At 39.7% G+C, this 26852-nt stretch overlaps 1 protein-coding gene across 2 annotated transcripts in view; it reads right to left on the bottom strand.

Annotated features, from left to right (window-relative positions):
• The window catches only part of MCU (mitochondrial calcium uniporter), a 209138-nt gene that overhangs the window by 8552 nt on the left and 173734 nt on the right, over positions 1–26852 (bottom strand). For both annotated transcript variants that reach the window (XR_004436772.1, XM_033209775.1), the window contains 4 exons: positions 17926–18096; positions 16713–16817; positions 7803–7963; positions 5411–5614 (listed from right to left, as the gene is read on the bottom strand). Coding sequence is in view for 1 of the 2 variants with exons in the window: in XM_033209775.1 (XP_033065666.1) it covers positions 5411–5614; positions 7803–7963; positions 16713–16817; positions 17926–18096 (641 nt within the window). In the remaining variant the exon portion in view is untranslated. The remainder of the gene's footprint in view (positions 1–5410; positions 5615–7802; positions 7964–16712; positions 16818–17925; positions 18097–26852) is intronic.

Here is a 26852-nt window from a genome sequence, read left to right as displayed (position 1 = left end):
GAAACTACAGCTCTCCAAAAAATGCCAAAAAAAACCTAGCTGGGCATGGTGGCACGTGCCTGTAGTCCCAGCTACTCAGGAAGCTAAGAGGGAGGGCTGCTTGAGCCTGGGAGTTTGAGGCTGCAGTGAGTCATGACTGTGCCACTGCACTCCAACCCGGGAAACAGAGTGGGACCCTGTCTTAAAAAAATAAAATAAAATAAAAATAAAAAAATTAAAAAGCAAAATTATTTGTAGAAATAATTTAAGGTTTAGAATAATGTTATCTCCTCCCAGGGATGATTTATATTTGCTTCTGCATTAAGCCTGTAAGCATCAGCACTTGGGGATTACCAGTATTCCAAGACTACCTCAATCTAATTTACAGGATTGAGATGAATGAAAGATGAGCTACAGTACTTGAGAGAGCCTATAACAGGTTCATCCTTATTCTACAATGGTAGCCTTTACAGGTTCCAAATCAAAGCAAGACGGTTTCTGTTTCACCTACTCTAGTGATCATTAGACACCAATCTCTAAGGCTGTGGTTCCTCTAGGCTAACAAGTGTGGCTCAGCTTCTTGGCCTCTCCACTATACCCTCCTCAATTAGCATAATTCCCAGAGGAAAAAGCACACCTAAATACTAGTCTCATTTTCCTGGGACGACTCTTATTTAGACCCTCACCTAGCAATTTTTGCTATTTTGTTAGTTCTCTAGTATCTTCAAGCAGATGTGTATTGTTTTGTCTAACAATTCTAACTTTTCTTACGGGAGGACTGGTTGATTGCCTAGTATGCTACAACTAGAAACAGAGTAAATATTTAATTATTGATGATGACAGATAATAGATATTAGAAGACTGATAGCTAAAGGGTTTGTGGAAACCTTTTTAAAATGAATAAAATCGAGGTCTGAATTGACTGAAGGGATAATTAGTGGATTAAGAACTTGAGGGAAAGCCCTCTACATTAATCTAACATGCTGTTACTAGGCTATTCACCTATGTTCCCTTAGGATGTAAATATACACACTAAGTTTATTCAAATCTATTCTGTGCTTCCTCTTTTGGGCAACAAGCATTTACTGAGCAACTATGTACTAGACTCTATTCTAAAATTTCTGTGATTGGGCTGGGTGCAGTGGCTCATGCCTGTAATCCTAGCATTTTGAGAGACTGAGGTGGAGGATCACTTGAGTTCAGGAGTTCGAGACCAGACTGGGCAACGCAGGGAAACCGTGTCTACAAAAAATTTTTAAAAATTAGCTGGGGATGGTGGCACATGCCTACAGTCTCAGGTACTCATGAGGCTGAGGTAGGAGAATTGCTTGGGTCTGGGAGGTAGATGCTTCAGTGAGCTGTGATTATGCCACTGCATTCAAGCCTAAGAGACAGAGTAAAACCCTGTCTCAAAAAAAAAAAAAAAAAAATGTGATTTGATAGTAAGTGAGAAAAGATGCAGATAATTTCATTAGGAAAGAAAGTCAGAGAAGGAGAGGTTGAAAACACAGGGAACACAAAAAATAAATTGGAATAAGATACTAGGAGGAAGGAACGGGACTAAGAACATGTGGAGGGGCTAGCCCTAAATAGGAAAATGCCACCTTTTCTTGGAATTTGATGGAAATAGTGTAAAATTCGGTACAGATATAGTTGCATTTACAGTCTTAAGAATTAGAAAGCTTCTATCTGTTAATTTCAATTTTCTAGAAGAAGTAGGAGGCAAGGTTAAGGGTGGGATGGGGATCTTGATGTGAAGTCTTAGAATAACTACTATGGGGATATGAGGGAAGAAAACGTGATTAGAAACACAAGCAGTGGCCCATTCTACACTATGACATGATTTTTCTCTAGCAATATTTAATAGCCTAGACAGAGATAGGATAAAGGGCTAGATTAATCCGATATTAGGAGTTTATAGAGTACATACTGTAGAAAGACAAAAGGGCAGGGATGGTAGGATACTAACAAGAGAATGACAACACAGTTTAAATTGGACAGAAAAGGAAGTGATACAGGAGGAAGGTGGTAGTAAAAAGTTAAGAGAAAGATGCCTGTAGCTTAAAGGTCTGGATGAGGTCAAAGGAATGAGTGAGTGAATAAAAGGTCTAGAAAGAAAATAAATTATCAGAAATTAACATACTAATTTATATTATAAGTGGGACAGTTCTAGGAAAGAAGGCCCTGAACAGCCATTGAAGTGGTTTGCTGGAGTACAATATAAATGACGGTTATTGGAATTGAGGAGGTAAAGGGTATTAAAGGCTAGGTCACTATTTATCAACACTTTTTTCATTATTGCCCCCCTAAGTAGCCTTTTAAGGCATTTTTTCCTGATTACTCCTACTTCCCAAAGGAGGTTTAATATACTGTTTATCTGTTTATGCATTATAATATGTAAAATGTTTTTACTCCCCAAGAATCAATGCTCACTCCCATGAGGCAACATCATCCCCTTCATTGAAAAGGCATGGGCCAGATGGTGGGAGGGCTGGTCCATGTGCACAATGACACAGCTCCCACAGGCAAGTCTTACTGCCCAGCTCCTTTTCTACATAGTAGAAATCAGTACTCAGATTCTACTGAAATATTAATCAGCAACACTCAATATTCCATTTGATTTTATGATTTCAAGGAGCTTGCCATCTTAGAAAGATTCTTTGGAACTTAACATATTATTGGCATATATTTAGATTGCTAACAAGTACAGCAACTCACAGTAACAGCAGTTTAGAAGAGTTTAAATGCCACTGAACAGGCATTTGCTTCGGGGTATTAAGATGGATATGTTAGTAAAAATATTTAATATGAAAACTACATTTTATTTGGTCACTGTTTTCCTATTCATAAGTGAATAGTGACTAAATTGTTTACTACTGCTATTTTGCAACTTGTCACTTGGGGGCAGCAAGACTATTTTGGGAATCAGAGAATGGAGCATTTAACTAGTAGGACAGGTAAGGCATTAAAGATTCTACAGCAGCATGAGAAGGGAGAAAGTGGTAACACTGTATTCAAGTCTAATACAGAAAACATTTACAAAACAGCTTTTTGTAAGCAGTAATTATTTCCCCAATATATTTTTATTTCTATTCTAATTATAATTTTCAAAAGTTACTCCTCATAAATGAACTCAAGGGAAGGCAGTATAATTGAGTACAAAGTGAGCAGCCTACATACAGAGTCACACAAATCTGGGTTCAATTCCTTGTCCTACAGTGAACTAGATATAATGTTTGGGCAGATTACTTATCCTCTTGGAGACTCAGTTTCCTCATCTATGGAATGGGGATATATAAATACTTACAGGGTTGAGGTTAAATATATGAATATAGGTACTTGTGTTACTAGATGTAAAATGCTTGACACATAATTAGGCTTAGCAAAAGGTACTTAATAGTAATGACCAAGCAAAAGGTATGAGTATCTCACAGTGGAAAGAATGCTTCACCTCTTCAGTAATCAAGGAAGTGCAAACTCCGCAGGGAAATACCACCATTTTGTACCCAGTTAATCAGCAAGAGATATATCAAGGGTGATCTTTAGATTTAAGGTATAATTGGAAAAAATTAGTGTTTGGCTGAAAACATGGCTGTTATTTATCTATTTACTTATGACACAGGGTCTTGCACTGTCACTGGAGTACAGGGGCATGATCACAGCTCACTGTAACCTCAAACTCCTGGCCTCAAGTGATCCTCCTGCCTCAGCCTCCCAAGTAGCTAGGACTATAGGCATATGCCACCACACCTGGCTAATTAAAAAAATTGTTTTTTGGTAGAGACAGGGTCTTGCTATGTTGCTCATGCTGGTCTCAAACTCCTAGCTTCAAGTGATCCTCCTGCCTTGGCCTCCCAAAGCACTGTGTCATTTATTTGACATGTTCAGTTCATTTAGTATTTTAGATGTAAGGCACATGTTACACAGTGCCTAAGGGAATGTAGACATAAATCACTGTGTAACATGTGCCTTTTATCTAAAAGACTTAAGTCTAAGTCTTTAGACTTAAAGACTTAAGTTTTAGAAATAAGATCTTAGAAATAAAAACTGAATAAAACCAAATGCTTAACCTCAAAAGATATTACAGTATAGGCTGGGCGCGATGGCTCACGCCTATAATCCCAGCACTTTGGGAGGCCGAGGCGGGCAGGTCACGAGGTCAGGAGATCGAGACCATCCTGCTGAACACGGTGAAACACCGTCTCTACTAAAAATGCAAAAAACTTAGCTGAGCGTGGTGGCAGGTGCCTGTAGTCCCAGCTTCTCGGCAGGCTGAGGCAGGAGAATGGCGTGAACCCAGGAGGCAGCGGAGCTTGCAGTGAGCAGAGATCGCGCCACTGTGCTCCAGCCTGGATGACAGACTCTGTCTCCAAAGAAAAAAAAAAAAGATACTACAGTCTAATACAGAGAAAAAGAGAGCATATAATAATTACAATAAAAGGGAGCACATGGGATGAGTAAAATGAGAGGCACAATATGTTATAGGAATTTAGAAGAGGGAGAGATCAAAGTTAGCTACAAGGAATTGGTCAAAGGCTCATGAAAGATAAACATTTAAGTAAACCTTGAAAGATGACAGGTAGAGATCAACAGGGAGAACTTTCCCAGTTGAAAGAATGATGTGAAGTAAGGAACAAAAGGGTGGAAAACTCAGGTCACTATGGGGAATAAAGAATAGAATTTGGCTTGTTTAGAACATACACAGAGGAGTTGAGAGACATCTGAAAAGGACAGATAGCAACCTGTTATGAATACCCAGGCTAAGGAGTTTGGACTTAAATCAGTAGATAAAAAGAAGCCATTAAAAGCGTGTGTAAATGAGAGAGAAGAGAGAGAGAGCACAAGAGAGCAAGCGCTAAAGATACACACACACACACACACACACCAGAGAGAGAGAGAGAGAGAGAGAGAAAGAAATGTCACAGATGCAAGCCATGCCCAGAGCTGTGATCAGATAAGAATGATGTGACTGTTCAGTTCTGTTCACAGTGACTAGTATGAGCCAGACATGCCACTAGGTGCTAAAAAGTCTGAGCAAGCAATTGTAGGACATAAAACAGTTTACTTTCTTCTCTATTAGACACATTTGGAAGGCCAAGAAAGGTTAAACAATATTCTTGTGCTGTCATTTTCCCAAACACAAATAGGTTGTGACCACTGATCTAACAACAGAAAGAAAATGCATATGTTCAACAGCAGCCATATTAAATATGAGACGCAACTGTCATCTATGTCTTTTATCTACCTCTCTATCTACAGCATTTGCTTGGAATATTGCCTAATACACAAGTGGCACACGTGTGTGTATGCGCATAAAGGATGAGTACTTAAAGAAAACTGGCCTTAGAAAATGAGAAAAAAGAGAAAACTCTTTTGACAATTAAAACTTTATTACTATCTCATAAAAAGTTACTTGAAGAGGAATTCTTACCTGGCGTGTCATTACAAAATATGCATACATTGCCATGGCACTTCCATAAGTGATGAAGTATGTTACTGGCTCCATGATGTCCCAGGAATATTCCCACCAGGTAAGCCGGGCCAAAATGCCAAACTGTGTGGCCATGTAGGCAAGGCCACCCCATAGCACCAAAGTGGTCCTCTTCTCAGCTTTTCTGCTAATCTCAATTCGTACCTATTGGGCACACATAATCGTAAGGCATTTTGACATAAAACCAATTTAAAAAGGTTTAAACTGTTCTATGTTCACTAAAGAAACAGGGCTCATAATCAAGACACAAGTCTCAGTTCTAGTAAATATAGTTTGTCTTCCTAAATAATATCTGCAGTTTTCACTGAATAAAATATCTTAGGCCAGGTGCAGTGGCTCACATCTGTAATCCCAGCATTTTGGTAGGTCAAGGTGGGCAGCCTGCTTGAGCCCAGGAGTTCAAGATGAGCCTGGGCAATCTTGTAGAGATGGCGAAATCCCATCTCTACAAAAAATACAAAAATTAGCAGGGCATGGTGGCACATCCCTGTAGTCCCAGCTATCGGGAGGCTGAGGTGGGTGAATCGCTTGAGCCCAGGAACTGGAGGATGCAGTGAGTCAAGATCATACCACTGCACTATAGCCTGGGTGACAGAATGAAACCGCCTTGAAATATATATATATATACATGTAAGTATAACTACTATTCAGGGCATTTGTATTTTATGTTTCACCCTAGAAGTGGGTGAAAATACGGGCATGAATAACTCAGTTACAACAGGTCTTCATCCAATCACAAGATTATCTTCTCTGAAAGAGGGAAATGCACATGTACCTATATTCTTTCACTGTTGCATACACGATTTAATCTATTCTCAGTTTTAACTCCAGTGATATACTAGGGGCAGAACACGGACTCTGGATTTAAAGCAGCTCAATTCAGAGCCTTGATCTGCATATCACCATTAACTTCATTAAAGAATTGTTCCGAAGACTAAATAAGAAAATATAGGTAAAATACTAGCACAATTCATGAAACATAGTAAATATTCTATAAACGATGAAAATTATTTTTCAGGAATCAGAAAATGCAAACTACTAAGAGTATTTGTTCCCCTCCTTACTCCTTACAATCTGATTTCTTAAAATTGAAATACCATAGAAAAAATAAAGGTAACATATATTCATTGTAAACATTCAGAAACGTGTAAAGAAAAATCAGTCATAACCCGACTACTATACTCGCATTTTGGAATGTATTCCTTCTGATTTCTTTCTCTGTGTATGTATATATATAAATGCGTATAGGTATATATATAACACATTTAAAAACTGGATCATAGTATGCACACTATTTTATAATTTGGTTTCTATGGCAAATTAAATCTATATAGTCCCTTTAATAGTTGCATAATAGTCTATATACAGTTGTCCCTAGGTATCTGTGGTGAATTGGTTCCAGGATACCCCCAAACCAAGACATCAAAACACATAAATGTTAAAGTCCCTTATATAAAATGGGATGGCATCTGCATATAACCTATACATATATTCCCATATGCTTTAAATCATCTCTAGTTACTTACAATACAATGTAAATGCTATGTAGTTATTGTATTGATTTTTTAAATTTGTATTTTTTTTGTTGTTGTTTTGTTTGTTTTTGAGACAGAGTCTTGCTCTGTTGTCCAGGCTGGAGTGCAGTAGTGCAGTTTTGGCTCCCTGCAACCTCCGCCTCCTGGGTTCAAGTGATTCTCGTGCCTCAGCCTCCTGAGTAGCTGGGACTATAGGCACATGATGCCACGACGCCGGGCTAATTTTTATATTTTTAGTAGAGAAGGGGTTTTGCCATGTTGGGCAGGCTGGTCTCAAACTCCTGACCTCAGGTGATCGGCCTGCCTTGGCCTCCCAAAGCGTTGGGATTACAGGTGTGAGCCACCACGCCCAGCCTTATTATGTTTTATTGTCCCCCCACCCCCCACCAAATATCTTCTATCCGAGGTTGGTTAAATCTGCGAATGTAGAACCTACAGATAACAGAGGGCTAACTGTAATATTCCTTCTTAACTTGGCTAAAATCATTATCCACTATACTCAAGAGCCTTTCCTGATCAGCAATTATTCTGATCTTAATTTTAAAGGTGGTAAATCTGGTTAAGGGCGGTACATTCAGAACTGAAAGCTCTTAAGTCCATTATCAAGGCTCCAAATGATTCCTTTTTAAGCCCTTTCTTAGCTGTGACTTAAGCTTTTTTATGGTTCAGTCCCATAAACTAAAGAACTAATTTGATTGACATGACTCAACTGCATAAAACTAACAAGAAAAAACAGAAACATACATGCTCTGGAAAAAATACAGGTAAGGTGAAAAACCTGAGATTTGAAGTTTTACCTTTTCCAGGGGAGCCAGCTGCTCTTTGAGATCCTCTAGTCTTTCAATAAGCTCCCTTTCCTTGTTTAACTGGTGCTGCTCAATGCACAGTGTGGTGTATAGCTGCTGGACCAACGTCTTTACATCATTCAGCGTTGCTGCATTTTCATGACTTAAGAGGTCTGAAACAAAGGAGTTACTTTTTTTAAAAAATGTATGCCTTAAATGATTACTATTCCTAGGACTATCAGATGAGGCAGATTGATCCACTATAGGTATCTCACCTTCAGTGTTAAACTGAAGGAAAGTAATAGTTCTCTTTTCTTTTTTTTTTTTGGAGACAATGTCTTACTCTATCACCCAGGCTGGAATGCAGTGGTGTGATCTTGGCTCACTGCAGCCCCTATCTCCAGGGCTCAAGTAATCCTGAGGTTAGCTTCCAGAATAGCTGGGACTACAGGTGTGCACCAGCCACAAGCCTGGCTAATTTCTGTATTTTTTGTACAGACAAGTTTTCACCATGTTGCCCAGGCTGGTCTCGAACTCCCGGGCTCAAGCGATTTGCCTGCCTTGGCCTCCCAAAGTGCTGGTATAACAGGCGTAAGCCATCACGCCCAGCCAATAGTTTTTGTTAAAACAAAAAAGTTGTCCACAAATGTAAAAAGTTAATTCATGGCCGGGCCCGGTGGCTCACGCCTGTAATCCCAGCACTTTGGGAGGCCGAGGCGGGCAAATGATCACCAGGTCAGGGAATCAAGACCATCTTGGTCAACATGGTGAAACCCCGTCTCTACTAAAAAAAAAAAAAAAATCAGCTGGACATGGTGGTGAGTGCCTGTAGACTCAGCTACTTAGGAGGCTGAGGCAGGGGAATGCGTGAACCCGGGGCGGGGGGCGGAGCGTGCAGTAAGCCGAGATTGCGCCACTGCACTCCAGCCTGGGAGACAGCGCAAGACTCTGCCTCAAAAAAAAAAGAAAAAAAAAGTAAATTCATATTTGGGTAACTAAAAAAATTTGAAACAAATACCTACCATTATATTCTTGGAAGTCTAAATGCTACAAATGAGGGTATGATTAACATTAAGAAAAATAGGGCCGGGCGCGGTGGCTCAAGCCTGTAATCCCAGCACTTTGGGAGGCCGAGACGGGCGGATCACGAGGTCAGGAGATCAAGACCATCCTGGCTAACACAGTGAAACCCCGTCTCTACTAAAAAATACAAAAAAACTAGCCGGGCGAGGTGGCAGGCGCCGGTAGTCCCAGCTACTCGGGAGGCTGAGGCAGGAGAATGGCGTGAACCCGGGAGGCGGAGCTTGCAGTGAGCTGAGATCCGGCCACTGTACTCCAGCCTGGGCGACAGAGCAAGACTCCGTCTCAAAAAAAAAAAAAAAAAAAAAAAGAAAAAGAAAAATAATACAAATAATGATCTTCATTAGATAAAGACAAAATTAAAGCAAATGTTAAAAACTAGTAGAGAGGTTTAGAATCAATCTATTATGCTTATTAAAATGGCGACTATAATTTATCTGTAGTCCTGCCATTTTAATTGATTTTTTTCCCCTTAGTAAGTCCTAAGGGAAAAATATATAGTATTTCAAATTTGCAAATACAAAGGCATAAATAAAAATGCCATCATCCTAAAAATCTTTTTTTTTTTTTTTTTTTTTTGAGACGGAGTCTCGCTCTGTCACCCAGGCTGGAGTGTAGTTGCGCAATCTCGCTCACTGCAAGCTCCGCCTCCCAGGTTCACGCCATTCTCCTGCCTCAGCCTCCAGAGTAGTAGCTGGGACTACAGGCGTCTGCCACCATGCCGGGCTAATTTTTTGTATTTTTTGGTAGAGACGGGGTTTCACCGTGTTAGCCAGGATGGTCTCTATCTCCTGACCGCATGATCCACCCACCTCAACCCCCCAAAATGCTGGGATTACAGGCGTGAGCCACCGTGCCTGGTCCATTCTAATAATATTAACCCTCATTCTTCTTCTCCCTAGTATACCAACTTTTATTCATTCCTGTTGAGGAAAGACAGAGAATAGCTGTAGGGCCTCAGTATCATGGTCTAAAGGGTATGAAGTTATGAGAATGACTGAAAGGGTGAAAGATTAAATTCTTTCATTCAATATCCTCTACTATGAGTAGCATGTATTTCTAGAAATCTAAAAATTATGTTTTCAGAATCAAATAAAAACTCTGCTGATTAAAGCTGTCCATTTTTTTTTAAAGCACATTTTTTTTTTTAGATTCTTATTAGCTTTCAATGTTAGGTACAGCATAAGGGTAGCATTCTTCTAAACAAAACAAGCCACAGTCAGAATTAACCATGTATTTCGAACATTTTTTAAGGATGTGCTTTAGTACAGTTATTATAGAAGTTCAATCAATGAAAAAATTCAAAAGAAGGTAACAAATTGGATTAGAGAAGAGCTGATGTAGTAAAATGGGATATAGCACCTAGCTGGGTATCTTGTATGCCTCAGTAAATGTGTGCTGAATTAATGGGAACATAAAAGGAAGAGCACTTTGAGTTCCAGAAGTCATCTATGTCAACAGTGTCTTCCTTGTACCAAAGCTGCTGCTCACATTTGCATATAGCCTTAAACTGTCCAAAGTTACCAGAAGAAGAAACTGCACTCTAGGAGGCTGAAGTAACTTGTCCAGAACGGCACAGTAAGGGGTAGAGTCCAGGTCTCCTGATTTCTAGGCCTGTAGCTACATTACAGTGATTCTACTATACCAATATTAAATTTCTTCTGCAAGTTCAGTCCCCTTTCATGAACTATTTTATTAGATAAAGCAGATTTGTTCCATCTTCTCCATGTATATATAAAACTCTAGTGTTGGCTGGGCATGACCTGTAATCCCACCAGCACTTTGGGAGGCCAAGGAGGGCGGATCACGAGGTCAGGAGATCGAGACCATCCTGGCTAACATGGTGAAACCCCGTCTCTACGAAAAATACAAAAAAATTAGCTGGGCATGGTAGCGGGCACCTGTAGTCCCAGCTACTTGGGAAGCTGAGGCAGGAGAATGGCATGAACCCGGGAGGCAGAGCTTGCAGTGAGCCAAGATTGCACTACTGCACTCTAGCCTGGGCAACACAGCGAGACTCCATCTCAAAAAAAGAAAAGAAAAAAAAAAAAAAAAACAGGGAAAACACAGCCTGGGCAACATAGGGAAACCTCATCTCTACAAAAAATAAAAAATTTGCCAGGCATGGTGGCATGTGCCTGTAGTCCTAGCTACTTGGGATGCTGAGGTGGGAGGATCTGCTTGAGCCTGGGAGGTCATGGCTGCAATGAGCTGTGATCACGCCACTGTACTCCAGCCTGGGTGACAGAGTGAGACCCTGTCTCAAAAAAATAATTAAATTTAAGATCAAGGAAAACAAAGTGTTTATGGATTTAAAATCATATTGAGTTTCTGTGAGAGATGGTATCTGATGGCATAATCTCACTAGAGAATAACAGAACTAAGAGAGCTATGATGTGTGCATTTAAACATTAAAAAGGTCTTTTGAAATTCTACACCAATGCTGCTATTGAGTTACTAAAGTTCACACACTTAGCCGGGCGCGGTGGCTCAAGCCTGTAATCCCAGCACTTTGGGAGGCCGAGACGGGCGGATCACGAGGTCAGGAGATCGAGACCATCCTGGCTAACACGGTGAAACCCCGTCTCTACTAAAAAATACAAAAAAAACTAGCCGGGCGACGTGGCGGGCTCCTGTAGTCCCAGCTACTTGGGAGGCTGAGGCAGGAGAATGGCGTAAACCCAGGAGGCGGGGCTTGCAGTGAGCTGAGATCCGGCCACTGCACTCCAGCCTGGGCAGCAGAGCGAGACTCCGTCTCAAAAAAAAAAAAAAAAAAAAAAAATAAAGTTCACACACTTCAATTTACGATTATTTCCATGAATTACAGATTTTTGACCCTTGCAAGCTTCATACCCTAATTTACTTCTAGAAAAGCAAGGTAGATAGATATGCCACAGTTCCTGGATACAGATAAAGCAATGGGTTGTTTTAGGCTGCCAAATCACCAGGGAATCAAATACAATCCCGTTTTTTCAATTTCTACCTTTTCTTATTCAATTTGAGAAAAGCTTTATTTAAAAAACTAAACGTTCATTTCTGTTTAAAAAATAGTTATTATCGAAATGGTTAGTATTTATTGATTAAAATACCTTTAGTTTTTGACAACATAATATATGGAAACTCACATCTTAACTTTCCTGATTGTTATACTTTATATAGGAATATATTAGTGAACTTTCAGAATGTTACCAATAGAAAATCTAAACAGATGAACTCTCTAGGTAATTCACACAAAAACACACCTCAGTAAAACAGGACCTGTACTTCTGTTATTTTAAAGAGAACTTCTAGCCCGAGAATCAGGGCTAGAAGAAAAACACATTAGCATAGCTGATATATGGCTAACTGTCCCTGGTCTACATGTTTACTTATTCCAAGTTCATAAAATCTGATTCGATAATGCCTTACTACAGTTGACTCTTGAACAATGTGGTTGGGGCACCACCCCCCTACAACTTTTGAAACCTCAAAAACTTAACTACTAATAGCCTACCTGGACCAGAAGCCTTACCAATAACAAAATTAACAAATGTTTTGTATATGTATTATATACTATATTCTTACAGTAAAGTAAGCTAGAGAAAAGAAAACATTAAAATCATAAAGGGAAAATAAATTTATAGTGCTGTACTGTATTTATTTACATTGTAAGTTTACATTGTCTGTTTGCAAGATAAATCATCTGTCTAAAATGATGGGCAGCCGTAGCTGCAGACCTCAGTCTATGGTACATATCAAGCAATCCAAGTTTTTCTTGCAATGTCATCACTTTTCTCTGCTTCTTGGGAGCACTTCCAGCATCACTGGTAGCACTTCATATGGGTCCCATGGTGTTATTCAAGGTGGACTAAACACACAAAAAAATTCAAGAACTGCAAGAGATCAATTTTTACTGCAATAAACAATTTACTGGAGAAATGAACTACCCATGAGGAGATAATTAGCATCACATAGCATTTTAAGCTGACATTAAAAACACTTGAGTTTACAGCAACAGCAACAAGAGGTGGCTATGAAATTACTAGAGTAGTATACTATGTACTAGAGTCAATTTTATGCAGACATTATTAAATACTGCATCTTTACATTTCTCTTAACTGCAAATGGCATCATGCATGGTCTGTGTTTGCATACATTTTGATAATTTTTAACTTTTTATAATAGATATGTATATATTTTATGGTAGTAAATGATAAAAAATAGGAAGGGCGTGGTGGTTCAGGCCTATAATCCCAGGGAGGCCTGGGATTACTTTGGGAGGCCAAGGTGGGTGGATCACCTGAGGTCAGGAGTTTGAGGTCACCTGGCCAACATGGTGAAACGTGTGTGCCTATAATCCCAGTTACAGGAAGGCTGAGGGAGGAGAATCATTTGAACCCAGGAGGCAGAGGCTGCAGTGAGCTGAGATTGCACCGCTGCACTCCAGCCTGGGGGACAGAGAGAGACTCCGTCTCAAAAACAAAATAAAATGAAATAAGATAGACTTGTATCTACATATATTTCATGCATTCATGACATACTTAACTTTTCTTAATTTTTTGGATATTACTAGGTTATGTGGTTCGTTTGCAAGTTTTTTCAAACCTGTTTTGTTCAACAGTCAACTGTATGTAAAGAATATCTTTCCATTCTTACTATTTAAGGATACTTTTCTATACTTTCTCCCAGCTAGCTCCCTCTCATCTAGCTTAAAGAAAGTGAATATGGCCTCTGCACAATCAAAATGCTACCCAGCAAATACATTTAATTCACTCAATATAGAAGGAATCAATGGGGAATATGAAATCACAGTGCCTTCCCTCAGAGCATCAAAGAAAAGGACGAAGCAAAATTCAGAGAAGATATTTATCATTTTTGGTTGGTCAGGGGTCAGAGAAGGAAAGAGTATGATCATTAAAGGCTTACTGGAAGAGTCAATACTGACAATTTTGACTTGAGAAAACGAGAGTTAGGAAGAAAGCCATCTTAGGCAGAAGAAAGTGAGCAAACAGTGAGATGGAAAACAACGGGGCATAGTTCAGGAAACCATAAAGGAATACACAGTGGAGAAAAAGTAGGGTTGTAGGAGGGAAAGAAAACATTTTAAAAGGTAGATGTGGACCAGATTATAGAGGAATTTAATAACAGGGTTTCACTCAGAACTTTTCTATGTTAGACCCAATTCTTTCTCTTTTTTTTTGTTTAAAGATGTGTTGCCCAGGCTGGTCCCAAACTCCTGGTCTTAAGCAATCCTCCTGCCTCGGCTTCCTAAAGTGCTGGGATTATAGGTGTGAGCCACCTTACCAGGCCTAAACCCAATTCCTAAAAGCAGGATTGAAAAGAAGGAATGTCGGCCGGGCGCGGTGGCTCAAGCCTGTAATCCCAGCACTTTGGGAGGCCGAGACGGGCGGATCACGAGGTCAGGAGATCGAGACCATCCTGGCTAACACGGTGAAACCCCGTCTCTACTAAAAATACAAAAAACTAGCTGGGCGAGGTGGCGGACGCCTGTAGTCCCAGCTGCTCGGGAGGCTGAGGCAGGAGAATGGCGTGAACCCGGGAGGCGGAGCTTGCAGTGAGCTGAGATCCGGCCACTGCACTCCAGTCCGGGCGACAGAGCGAGACACCGCCTCAAAAAAAAAAAAAAAAAGAAAAGAAGGAATGTCCTATAGCAGCGGTCCCCCACCCCTAGGGTGTGAACCAGTACTGGTCAGTGGCCTGTTAGGAACCAGGCTACACAGGAGGCGGCCAGCGAGTAAGCATTACTGCCTGAGCTCCACCTCCTGTCAGATCAGCAGCAGCATTAGATCTCATAGGAGCACAAACCCTATTGTAAATTGTGCATGTGAGGGATCTAGGTTGTGTGCTGCTTATGAGAATCTAACTGATGCCTGAGGATCTGACATGGAACAGTTTCATTGCAAAACCACTGCCTCTGCCCCTGCCACCACTGTCAGTGGAAAAATTATCTTTTTTTTTTTTTGAGACGGAGTCTCGCTCTGTCGTCCAGGCTGGAGTGCAGTGGCCGGATCTCAGCTCACCGTAAGCTCCGCCTCCCGGGTTTACGCCATTCTCCTGCCTCAGCCTCCCAAGTAGCTGGGACTACAGGTGCCCGCCACGTCGCCCGGCTAGTTTTTTGTATTTTTTAGTAGAGACGGGGTTTCACTGTGTTAGCCAGGATGGTCTCCATCTCCTGACCTCGTGATCCGCCCGTCTCGGCCTCCCAAAGTGCTGGGATTACAGGCTTGAGCCACCGCGCCCGGCCGAAAAATTATCTTTAACAAAATTGGTCCCTGGTACCAAAAAGGTTGGGAACTGCTGTCCTATGGCGCTGGTGGAAGGAGTAGTGGAAGGGGCATTAACAACAGCAGTGAGTAACAATGAATATCAAGGGCAAATAGATAAACGGAACCAAAAAAGACACAACTCAAAACGCTATTTTAGAGGGCTACTTAGCATAGTACTGTGCAGAGCCATAGTAGAGGCCAGGATGAAAAGAAATATTAGCAATACTGACTCTGTCTTTATTTAAAATTTTATTCATCATGCATTTTTTGCATTAACTCTGGTTTTTAAAAACAGTACATTAAAATACCATTTATCTTGCTGGGTGCGGTGACTTATGCCTATAGGCATAAGGGAGGCTGAGGCAGGTGGATAACTTGAGGTCAGGAGTTCAAGACCATTCTGGCCAACATGGCAAAACCCCATCTCTACTAAAAACAAAAATTAGCCTGGCGGCTGGGCACAGTGGCTCATGCCTGTAATCACAGCACTGTGGGAGGCCAAGGCAGATAGATCACCTGAGGTCAGGAGTTCAAGACCAGCCTGACAAATACGGTGAAACCCGTATCTAGCTTGAACTTGGGAAGTGGAGGTTTCAGTAAGCCAGTATCACGCCATTGCACTCCAGCCTGGGTGACAGAGCGAGACTCTTAAAAACAAAACAACAATTCTTTATCTTGATTACTGAGTTGTTTGGTGCCCTCTTATAATCTGTGTCTGAGGCAAGCACCTTTCCTTTTCCCATAAAAGCATATACAGGCTGTGAACAGTGGTTCATGCCTATAATCCCAACACTCTGGGAAGCCAGAGAGGGAGGAGTGCTTGAGCCCAGAAGTTCAAGACCAGCCTAGGCAACATAGTGAGACCTCATCTCTACAAAAATAAAAAAAATTATCCAGGCATGGTGGCACATGCCTGTAGTCCAAGCTACTCCAGCTGCTTGGGAGGATGAGGTAGGAGGATAATTTGAGGTCGAGGCTGCAGTGAGCTGTGATTATGCCACTGTACTTCATCCTGGGTGACAGAGTGACACCTTGTCTCAAAACAAACAAACAAAAAACAAACAAACAAAAAACAAACAAACAAAAAAATAAATAAAAAACATGCCTCATGTCAGAAGTTCTTAAGAACTATTATTATTGTACAATAATTGACTTTCAGACTGCTGACCTTGAGCCATAAAAAAAGCTCAATACTTATTACAACGCTTAAGAGAACAGAGAAGCCTACAGCTTATTTTAAAAAGATATCCCCTGTAATGTTATTAAAGTAGTATGACTTTTGGCCTTTATGAAGGGAAGGAGCTTCAGTTATGTAGGACATTCATTTATGTGAAACAGAGTGACAATGTCAGATAATAAAGCATTCTGGCATCTAGGCAGAATCTAAGTGATTTTAGCCAAGGCAGAATCTAAGTGATTTTAGTCAATGTACTAGTCAAGTGCCAAGTACTCAATGAGCTCTTTCAGTGTTCTTTGAATACTGTCTGTTTCTCAAGGTTACCCAAGGAAAAAAAATAAAGTTCTTTCCAAAAGCCCTTCCCACATTTCTGTGACCTTACCAAGGTTACTATTTTACCTCTTTTTGGTGGTCGTACGTGATATGTTAAGTCATTAATGACCAGCTTAAAGTCATCAAGGAGGAGGAGGTCTATTCCTGTTGAAGCAGCAACGCGAACACCATCTGTGAAAATTTCAAATGAAACTTGTCATAGGTCTATAATTATTCAAGAATGGTCAGGAAAATTCAATCTTCAAAATAGTTTTTAAAAATTACCTCCTCCTTTTTAAATTTCAGTTAACTTTTTACCTCATTTCCCAGTTCTATGTAAAGTTTAGGTTGCCTAAAGCTCTGTTTTTAGGACTCGAGTTTGTGAAGATTTAACAACAGCTTCTCCTGTGAACTATATGAGCAAGTGAAATAATTAATGGTCATAGTTCTATAGGTATACATTGGAAATCTAGGGTCACTGGGAGAGCTGTATGGACTTAACATTGTCCATAATGGAAGCTGGTTGAGTCAAAAAAAACCCAATATTTTCTGACATATGGTACTTTTCAGTACAGTCACTGATTAGTTGCCAGTAATTCAGTAGAGACAGATGCTGGGGTTAACAAAGTATTACACATCCACCACGCTGGTCTACTAATTATATTGCCAGATGAGTAGAACTGTGGTAACTGTTAACTGGTGAATCCAGGTGAAGGGTAAATGGGCATTTATTGTACTAATCTTTCAAGTTTTCTGTAGGTTTAAAAAATTTTAAAGTAAAAATGGGGAAAAAAACAATGGGAAAAAAACTTAAAAATGGGAAAAAAATTTAAAAACTTAAAAAATAAATAAATGAAATACATAAAATGGTAATTTTTAGTGCCTTATTTTATATTCTTTTCAAATCATATACTTCTTTATTTTGGCAAACTTTTCTTTCCAGACATGAGGGTTTAACTACTGGAAGTATTTATTCTACACCTAAAGTAATGATAAAAAGTCTCAATAATATAAAATGTGATTGACTGTTCATCCTTGCTCATGGTATTATATGTGAGCTGCTTTTGAATTAGATTCCCTGTGCATACAAATTTGCTAAAATCGATCAATTATACTCTGAGTACTACTGGGAGAGAAATCACTTTCTCTCCTGGTAAGTGCTAAGCAAAAGAAAAAAGTTTTCTAAAGTTAACAGTGTAGGGTTCTTTTGTAGCTACGTGTATGGTATATGTATGTGTCTAGAAATTGGTGTGGGGTGAAATGAGGGGTAGATGGTAATTAATAACGATAGTGACTATACCTGGTGAATAGACAGCAACTCTGTCAATTCCCCGATCCTCTTCTTGCAGTTGTCGTAAAAATACACCAACGGAGTCAGAGATAGGCTTGAGTGTGAACTGACAGCGTTCACGCCGGGATGGTAGCCTCACAGATATCACAGGTAACCCATTTTGATAAACCACTGTAACATCTGAATGAAAAAGACCCAAAAACATATGATAATTGGATTTCAATGTAAGTTAAAGTCACATGATTACTATTCTTGCATGGGGGTCTATTATTAGCATGATTTAAAATGTTTTCAAAGAAGGTTTAAGAACATGCCCTTTAGCTTTAGTTGAAGGTTACTCTGGAAACTGGCTTATAAAAGATCAAATGGATCACACAGCTCATTTTACAGATATGAAAAAACAGGCAAGGAACTGTCTTCTGAGTGGGTCAAGGAGAGGCTTTCCCAAAGATATCAGGTGAAGCTCTTGATATTGGTGAATACAAGCCCTGGATCCATTTAACAAGATTTTATTAAGCAGTCAGAGATTGCTGGGCCAGACTTCATAGCCTATAGGACGTGGCTCTTGGGATCCAGAGCTTTCAAGAAGTACCCTAATAAGTGAGACTCTTACTCCAAAACAGTCCATTCATGTATATATAGTACAAGCTGATAAGTGAGAAACAAAAGTGAAATCCTAAGCCCCTCAACTGACTGAATGGACCCCCTCTTGGCCAAAGGGACACCCAGGGTAAACCTTTAAAGCTAAGGTCTCAGCCATGACAGGATGGGAGGTCAGACACAACTCATTATATCCCCTCCTTGCTAGCCACCATTAGGCACTCTTTCGTAAGGGCTTAAGAGAAACTAGCCCTTTCAAAAGACTCCACCATTGATATTAACCAATTAACTGCCCAACACTGCCCCTCTTTTTTGCCTGATAAGAGGCCACCGACCGTGGAGTGGTTCTGGCCAGTCTACGGAGAATGCACAGTGAGGGTTTTCACACCCTCTGCTTCATCTTTTGACATCAGAGAGCTGAAAACTCCACCCTCAGATCATGCTGATGCAGCCATTTTTTGTACACGGGACCCATGAAGGGGCATGAAGCTCAGTTGTGCATACACACGTTTCTCCTTTTATAAATATGCATGGCCTCTCCTATAATGTACTGAGTATGTATATTTGGCCACTCTGCTCAGCATGCATTCCTGTTCTTTTTGCCTATTCCTCAAAGTGTCTGTTTTTGGCTTCTGAATAGAGGCTACACTTCCCAGACTGTCAGAATGGCCACCCTGCAGGCTGCAACCTTTATGAGAAATATACGTCTCCTTTCCAAATTCATGAACCTCGTCATTCTTCCGTTAGCATACTATCAAAAACAATTCATGTTCTCTTGAATGTCTTCATGAGCTTGGCTAGACAGAACCAAAACTCTGTTGTTTAAGGTTTTATAACAAAATGTTATGAAGGGAAAGTTTATTATGAGTTAAAAAATTGAAGGGATTTTCTACAAAAGTATAGCATAGCATGCCTATTTCCTTATTTTTTCCCTCAGTATTCTTGATTTGTAGGGCCCTAGTAAAACAAACATCAGAATAACTCTCTTTCGCAATAATTTTCAAATACATTTTTTTAAAAATGCATTTTTAAAATCAAAATGTTTTACATAAGCAACTAAGCATTTAAAGATGATATTAGCACTGAGGAAAGAAAACAGGCTTTGGAGTCAAACCTGGGACTGAATCTTGGCTCTGTAATTTTGGGCATATTATGTAACTTCTCTGAGTCTCACTTTTTTCATATATAAAATGGGCTTTGGCCAGGCATGGTAGCTCACGCCTGTAATCCCAGCACTTTGGGAGGCCGAGGTGGACAGATCATGAGGTAAAGAGATTGAGACCATCTTGGCCAACATGGTGAAACCCTGTCTCTACTAAAAATAAAAAAATTAGCTGAGTATGGTGGTGCACATCTGTAGTCCTAGCTACCAGGGAGGCTGAGGCAGGAGAATCACTTCCACCTGGGAGGAGGACGTTGCAGTGAGCCGAGAGCAAGCCACTGCACTCCAGCCTGGGTAACAGAGCGAGACTCCATCTCAAAAAAAAAAAAAAAAAAAAGGTTTAATCCCTAACTCATAGAGCTGTTGTGAGAAATGAGTGAAATACATAAATAATTTAAAACACTTAGCACACTACATGATACATAAATGATAATGTTTCCTTACTAGCTCCTTTGAAGAATCAAAAGTTGGCCAGATGTGGCGGCACGTGTCTGTAGTCCCAGCTATTCGGGAGGCTGAGGCAGGAGGACTGCTTAAGCCCAGGAGTTTGAGTCTACAGTGAGCTATGATTGTGCCACTGCACTCCAGCCTGAGCAACTGAGTGGGACCCCATGTCTAAATTTTTTTTTTTTTTTTTGAGACAGGGTCTTGCTATATCACCCAGGCTGGAGTGCAGTGGCAGGATCACAGCTCACTGCAGACTCGAGCTCCCAAGCTCAAGCGATTCTCCTGCCTCAACCTCCCAAGTTGGTGGGACTACAGGCATGCACCACCATGCCATGCTATATATATATATATATATTTTTTTTTTTTTTGGAGAGACAGGGTTTCACCATGTTGCCTAGGCTAGTCTTGAACTCCTGAGCTTGAGCAGCGACCCGCCTTGGCCACACAAAGTGCTGGGACTAAAGGCGTGAGCCACTATGTCTGGCTTCTAAAAACAATTTTTAAAAATAAAATGAGTCAAAAATTACATTCTATTATGCTTCTAAGGATTTATATCCCTACTAATCAAACAGTTTATAGGAAATGTGTGAGATTAATGTTTCGGAAATCCAAAATGCATCAAGTTTTCCGTAGTTGTAGTTGCAGACATCTACATCTTATTTCCTTGTCTATTCTAGTAATTCATAAGGCCTACATTATACACAAAATCTTCACACTAAAATCTTTCATGATTTGAATTTTCAAGAAATAACCCTAATTGAGACATAGTTTATAAATAACACATTCTTATTTAAAATGGAAATCTGATGAGTTTTGACGTAAGAATCAAAATAAAGAACATTTTTGATTCCCCCAAATTCTCTGATCCCCATCCCAGTTAATCCCTAGGTAACCATTGATCTGATTTTTGTCACCACAGATTAATTTTTATAGAGTTATATATAAATAAAATCACACTATGGACCCTTTTGTATTTGGCTTCTTTCTCTTGGCATGATTATGAGATTCACCTATGTTGTTGTTAGTAGTTCATCAATTAACTAGTTCATTAGTAGTCATTCATTTGTATTCCTGAGAAGGTGTCATTGCATAGACAAACCACAACTTGTTTATCCTGTTGATGAACATCTGGGTTGTTTCCAGGTTTTGGCTACTATGAATAAAGCTTTTATGGTTATTTGCATACAAGCCTTTGCATGACATGTTTTCATAGTGTATCTTTCCCTATCCTTTTACCTTATCCATGTTTTATTTAAAGTGAGTTTCCTGCAGAAAGCTTATAGTTGGGTCTTGCTATTTTATCCAATCTAACAATCTCTTTTAATTAAAGTGTACATATTATTTGTATTTAATGTAATTATAAGTATGGCTGAGTATACGTCTACCATCTTACTACTTCTTTTCTATTTGACCCTACTGTTCTTTCTTCTATTTTTCCTCTTTTCTTGCCATTTTTTAGATTTACTATCTTTTAATCTCTTTAAAAATGATTTTTTCATTTAATCACTATTTATGATAATTTAATCTCTATTTTTTTTCTCACTTTTATTTTTTAGAGACAGGGTCTTAATCTGTCTCCCAGCCTGGAATGCAGTGGCGTGATCACAACTCACTGCAGCCTTGATCTCCTGGGCTCAAGTGATCCTCCTACCTCAGCTTCCTGAGTGGCTAGGACTAAAGTCACATGTAACTATGCCTGGATAATTTTTTTTGGGGGGGGGCAGGGTAGAGACAGGGTCTCGTTATGTTGCCCAGGCTGACCCTGAAGTCCTGGACTCAAGCAATTCTCACATCTCAGCATCTCAAAGTGCTGGGATTACAGGATTGAGCCACAACGCCCAAGCTAATCTCTGCTGTTGACTTATTAAATACACTTTATTTATTTATTTATTTTGAGATAGGGTCTTGCTCTGTTGCCCAGGCTGGAGTGCAGTGGTGTGATCTCGGCTCAATGCAACCTCCACCTCCTGGGTTCAAGCCATTCTCCTGCTTCTACCTCCCAGGTAGCTGGGACTACAGGTACCCATCACCACACCCAGCTAATTTTTCTTTAGTAGAGACAGGGTTTCACTATGTTGGCCAGGGGCCCTTATTTTATTTTTTTTAAGCATTACTCTAGAGCAGGTATTGCTAAACTTTTTTCTGTAAAGGCTGAAGTATTAAATATTTTAGACTCTGTGGGTCATAAGATCTCTGTTACAACTATAAACTCTGTTACAACTATAAACTCTGTTACTGTGGTGCAAAAGCAGCCACAGGCAATATATAAACAAATAGGCATGGCTGTGTTCCAACAAACTTTATTTATAATAAGCAATGGGCTGGCTTTGGCCTGTAGGTCAGGGGGTCGCCAACCCCCAGGACACAGACTGGTACCATGGAAAAACTGTCTTGCACGAAACTAGTCCCTGCTGCCAAAAACGTTGAGGAGCACTGAAGGTCATAGTTTGCTGAATTCTATTCTATGTTATACATCTTTACCATATCACAAGCAGTCTTCAAATAATATAGCATCACTTTAGGTATAGTTTTAGAGAACCTTACAACAATATACTTCCATTCCCCCTGCTTACATTCTTCGTGGTATTGTTCTCACACATTTTTCTACATATATTATAAACCACACATTATTTTTGTGTGGTTTACCTTTTGATTATCTTTTAAAGAGATTTTGTTTTGCACAGTATATATTAAGAGCCTGCGTATATTCTTATCTTTGCTCCTCTATGTCTTTTTTCCTCTGTCTGCCTTTTTAAAACTTTTACTTTTTAATAAAGACACAGTCTCATTCTGTTGCCCAGGCTGGAGTTCAGTGGTACCATCATGGCTCACTCAGTCTCAACTACTGGGCTCACTGGATACTCTTGCCTCAGCCTCCAAAGTAGCTGGGACTACAGGCATGTGCCACCATGCCCAGCTAATTTTTATTTTTATTTTCTTTTTGAGACAGAGTCTCGCTCTGTCACCCAGGCTGCAGTGCAGTGGTGTGATCTTGGCTCACTGTACCTTCACCTCCCAGGTTCAAGCGATTCTCCTGCCTCAGCCTCCCCAATAGTTGGGATTACAGGCACACACCACCACACCCAGCAAATTTTTGTATTTTTTGTAAAGACAGGGTTTCACTGTGTTGGCCAGGCTGGTCTCGAACTTCTGACCTCAGGGGATCCACCCGCCTCAGCCTCCCAAAGCGCTGGGCCAGCTAATTTTTTTAATTTTTAATTTTTATTTTTGTAGAGAAAGGGTCTCACTATGTTGCCCAGGCTGGCCTCAAGTGATCCTCCTGCCTCGGCTTCCCAAAATGCTGGGCTCACAGGTATAAGCCACCATGCCCAGCTCTCTGCCTGCTTTTTAACATTTTCCTTTTATCATTGGTTTTCAACAATTTGACTGTGATGTGCTTTGCTTTTCTCTGTGAATGGTTGGGAGTTGTTAGATTTTTTAGAACTGGCTTTCCTCAAATTTGGAAAACTTTTGACCTTTATTCAACTATTATTTTTTTCTGTCTCCTATCCTTCTGGGATTCCAATTACACTTATGTTAGGCCATGTGATACTGTCTCACAGGTCACTGAGGTTTTCTTCATACATTTCAGGGGCTTCCCCCCCCCCCCAGTTTCATTTTGGATAGTTTTAATCGCAATATACTTCAACATCATGGATTTTTTTTCTTCTGCGGTGTCTAATTTTCTGGTAATTCCATCTATATGGTGTTTTCATTTCAGGCATATTTTTCACCTCTAGAAGTTCTATTTCTTTTTATATCTTCCATTTCTTTTCACATTATACTTACGCTTTTCCTTTTCTCTATGAGCATAAGGATCATATTTATAACAGCTATTTTAACATTCTTGGCTGTTTACTCCATTATCTCTGACATTTCCAGGTCTGTTCATTGACTGAATTTTTGGAAGGTTTATTTTTTGCTTCTTCATATGCCTAGTAATTTTTGATTGGTGGTTAGACATTTTTAATTTTACATTGTTGAGTGCTGGATCTTGTATAGTTAAATTACTTGCATGTTAGTTTGGCACTTTCAAGACTTCAAAAACTTCTTTTAGGAGAGATCTAGAGAATCCTTTATTCCAGGACCAATTTGTCCCTACTTCTAAGATATGGTTCTTATGAGAATGTCTACCAAATGTTCAAGTGTTCAAGTGTATCTCTCTACTGTGGCTAGAGGGAAGCAAAATTATTCATTTTATGTTACTGGCAATAGCTATTTTCTAGGAAGTTCTAGCCTGGTCTTGTGGTTTAGAATTCAGCCAAAGTCTCACAGGATGCCTTTGCAGATTTCCAAGACTTCTCTTTTTCTTCATAGCTCCTTCCTCTGCAAATCTCTGTCTCATAAATTCTAGCTGCCTTGGGATTTACAAATTCTAATCTCTGTTTCTTCATCTTAACTAGATGGCCAAGCTCTGTTTCCCTTCTCTGTGATGCAGTTTAGAGGCTGCCTCAGGCTGTAAACTCAACCAATGCAGGGTTTAACTCATTTGTTCCTCTTATCTCAGGCATCACAGTCCTGTGTGCCTATCGTCCAGTGTCTGAAAACAGTTGTTTCAGATATTTTGTCTGGTGTTCTAGTTGTTTATAGCAGGATAGTAATTCTCACAGCAGTTAATACTTCATGGATGTATGATTTGAATTTTTACATAAAAACTAAAGGCAAAATCAGAAATCCCTATTGCCTTTTTCTGTCCAAAGGAATAGTCTGTTTCCTAAGGAAGAAGAGGTCAAAATAGTCATTTGAATTGAATATATAGCATGTACTATCTAAAGTTTGCAATACCTAAAGATATTTTAAAAATGTGTCATATTCCTTCTTGTTCTAAAAGAATCCTTAGCAATTAATCTACTGTTTCCTGAAGTCAGAACCACTAACATGAGAATATTTCTATCTTTTCTATAGGCAGTAATGATGATGAAGTCATTAAGATTAGTGATTAAATTATCCAATTATCCCCTTTCTACATATGTGAAAAAGAGTAACCACAGATCAAGAAGTAGAGAGAGCTGAATTTAAAAAAGAGAATCTGTGAGTCTGAAATATATCTGGAAGATCTTGAAAGTATCTTTACAAAAATTATGAAAGTGAGAAAATTATGACAGTGAAAGAGACCTAATCTAACCAACCCCATTATTTCCTTTAACCTCCAAACTGCCTTTGGTCATTCCTGGGCTTGGGCCTAGCTAGCTTTGGGAGAAAGTTAGTTTTTTGTTTAAATAATAGGCCTTCCCCAAAATAAACTGCCTTCACAAAACTAACGAAAGAGCACCAGGTTAGGAAGATGGGAGGAGGCTGAATTCTGCTAAGATGTAAGTGTAAGGGATTACCAGCCATTATTCCAGAGGTCACAGATGTGCAACTTCTCCACACCCACTCTTGCAGATAACATCACTGTTGTAGAACCTAAGACTGGCCCTTTGAGATGTCCTTTCAGGCTCCTGTGGCCCCCACCCAGAAGAGGACTCAGCACATGAGGATCATTTTCCACACCCCTGTGACTGCATCCATAACCAATCAGCAGCACTCATTCCCTTAGACCCCTGCCCACCAAACTATCCTTGAAAAACCCTGGCCTCCAATTTGGGGAGACTAATTTGAGTAATAAAACTCCAGTCTCCTATTCAGCCAGCTCTGTGTGCATTAAACTCTTTCTCTATTGGAATTCTCATGTCTTGACAAATTGGCTCTATCTAGGTAGTGGGCACAGAGAAGCTGTTGGGCAGTTACAAATACACTAAAACATCAGTTTCACAGGTAAATGCTTAGGGGTTACTGTTTTAAAATAACTGAGTCAAAGTCAACGGAGAATATGAAGGTCTTTCATACCCAGTTTAACTTCTTCCTTTAAAGAGCATGATGCTTTTTTCAAGGGAATGAAATAAGAAAGCTTTTGAGAAACTCTACAAGGAATAGCGCATTTCAGAGCTGACAAGCCTTTATTATACTGCTTTTGAAATCCCAAGGCCTGCTCTTCTTTCCTACACTGTGGATTGTAATGTCAACATTAGATTTCTTAGTTTGCAACTCAGGAATAACAATTGCCAAGATTCCTCAAGTTTCACAATATAAACAATAAACAGCTGGTTGTAGCAAAGTCACAATGGGTATTCACAAGCTAATGACAGTTGTCAGTTACTATTATCTAGAGACAAAATATTCTTTTAAAGTATACATTGCATCAAGTGGCTGTTTGGTTGGATTTTTTTCTTTTGTTTTGATTTCCATGTGAATAAAATAAGAAATGACATAAGTATGTTCCAGAGCAGTGTGCTTCAAAAAAAAGCCTAGAAATTATGGAGCGCTCAACATGAATACTTCGAGTTAGAACATGATAACAGATTTAGGCATAAAAACAGAAAGCTGTGGAATTGTGCCGACTAAGAAGAGTAGTGCAGGAACTACAAACAATTGCATTTGAAGCAGGAATACATTTTTAAAAATGCCTTTGAGGCATCAGGAGTTGAAAAACAGTCATAAAATACAAATGCTTATTATTTTGTAAAATATTTTTAAAATGATTGTAAAAATATATAGTATGAAGTTTGGCTGGTGTTCAAAATAATGAGTAAAATCTCCACTAAAATATATCACCTGTATATATTTTGAGGGCTTATTATGAAAGGGAACTGGTACAGTAAGGAAGCCCATGTTGGGCTTTTTCTGCAAAGCTACTTGGAGTAGAACTATATATGATGGATGATTTCAGGGGCTTATGATCTCAACG

The sequence above is a fragment of the Trachypithecus francoisi genome, unplaced genomic scaffold, assembly GCF_009764315.1.
Source record: "Trachypithecus francoisi isolate TF-2019V2 unplaced genomic scaffold, Tfra_2.0 Lachesis_group9, whole genome shotgun sequence".
NCBI classification, from domain to species: Eukaryota; Metazoa; Chordata; class Mammalia; order Primates; family Cercopithecidae; genus Trachypithecus; species Trachypithecus francoisi.
Note: the sequence above shows the minus strand (reverse complement) of the source record. Positions and strands in the feature narration are given on the sequence as shown.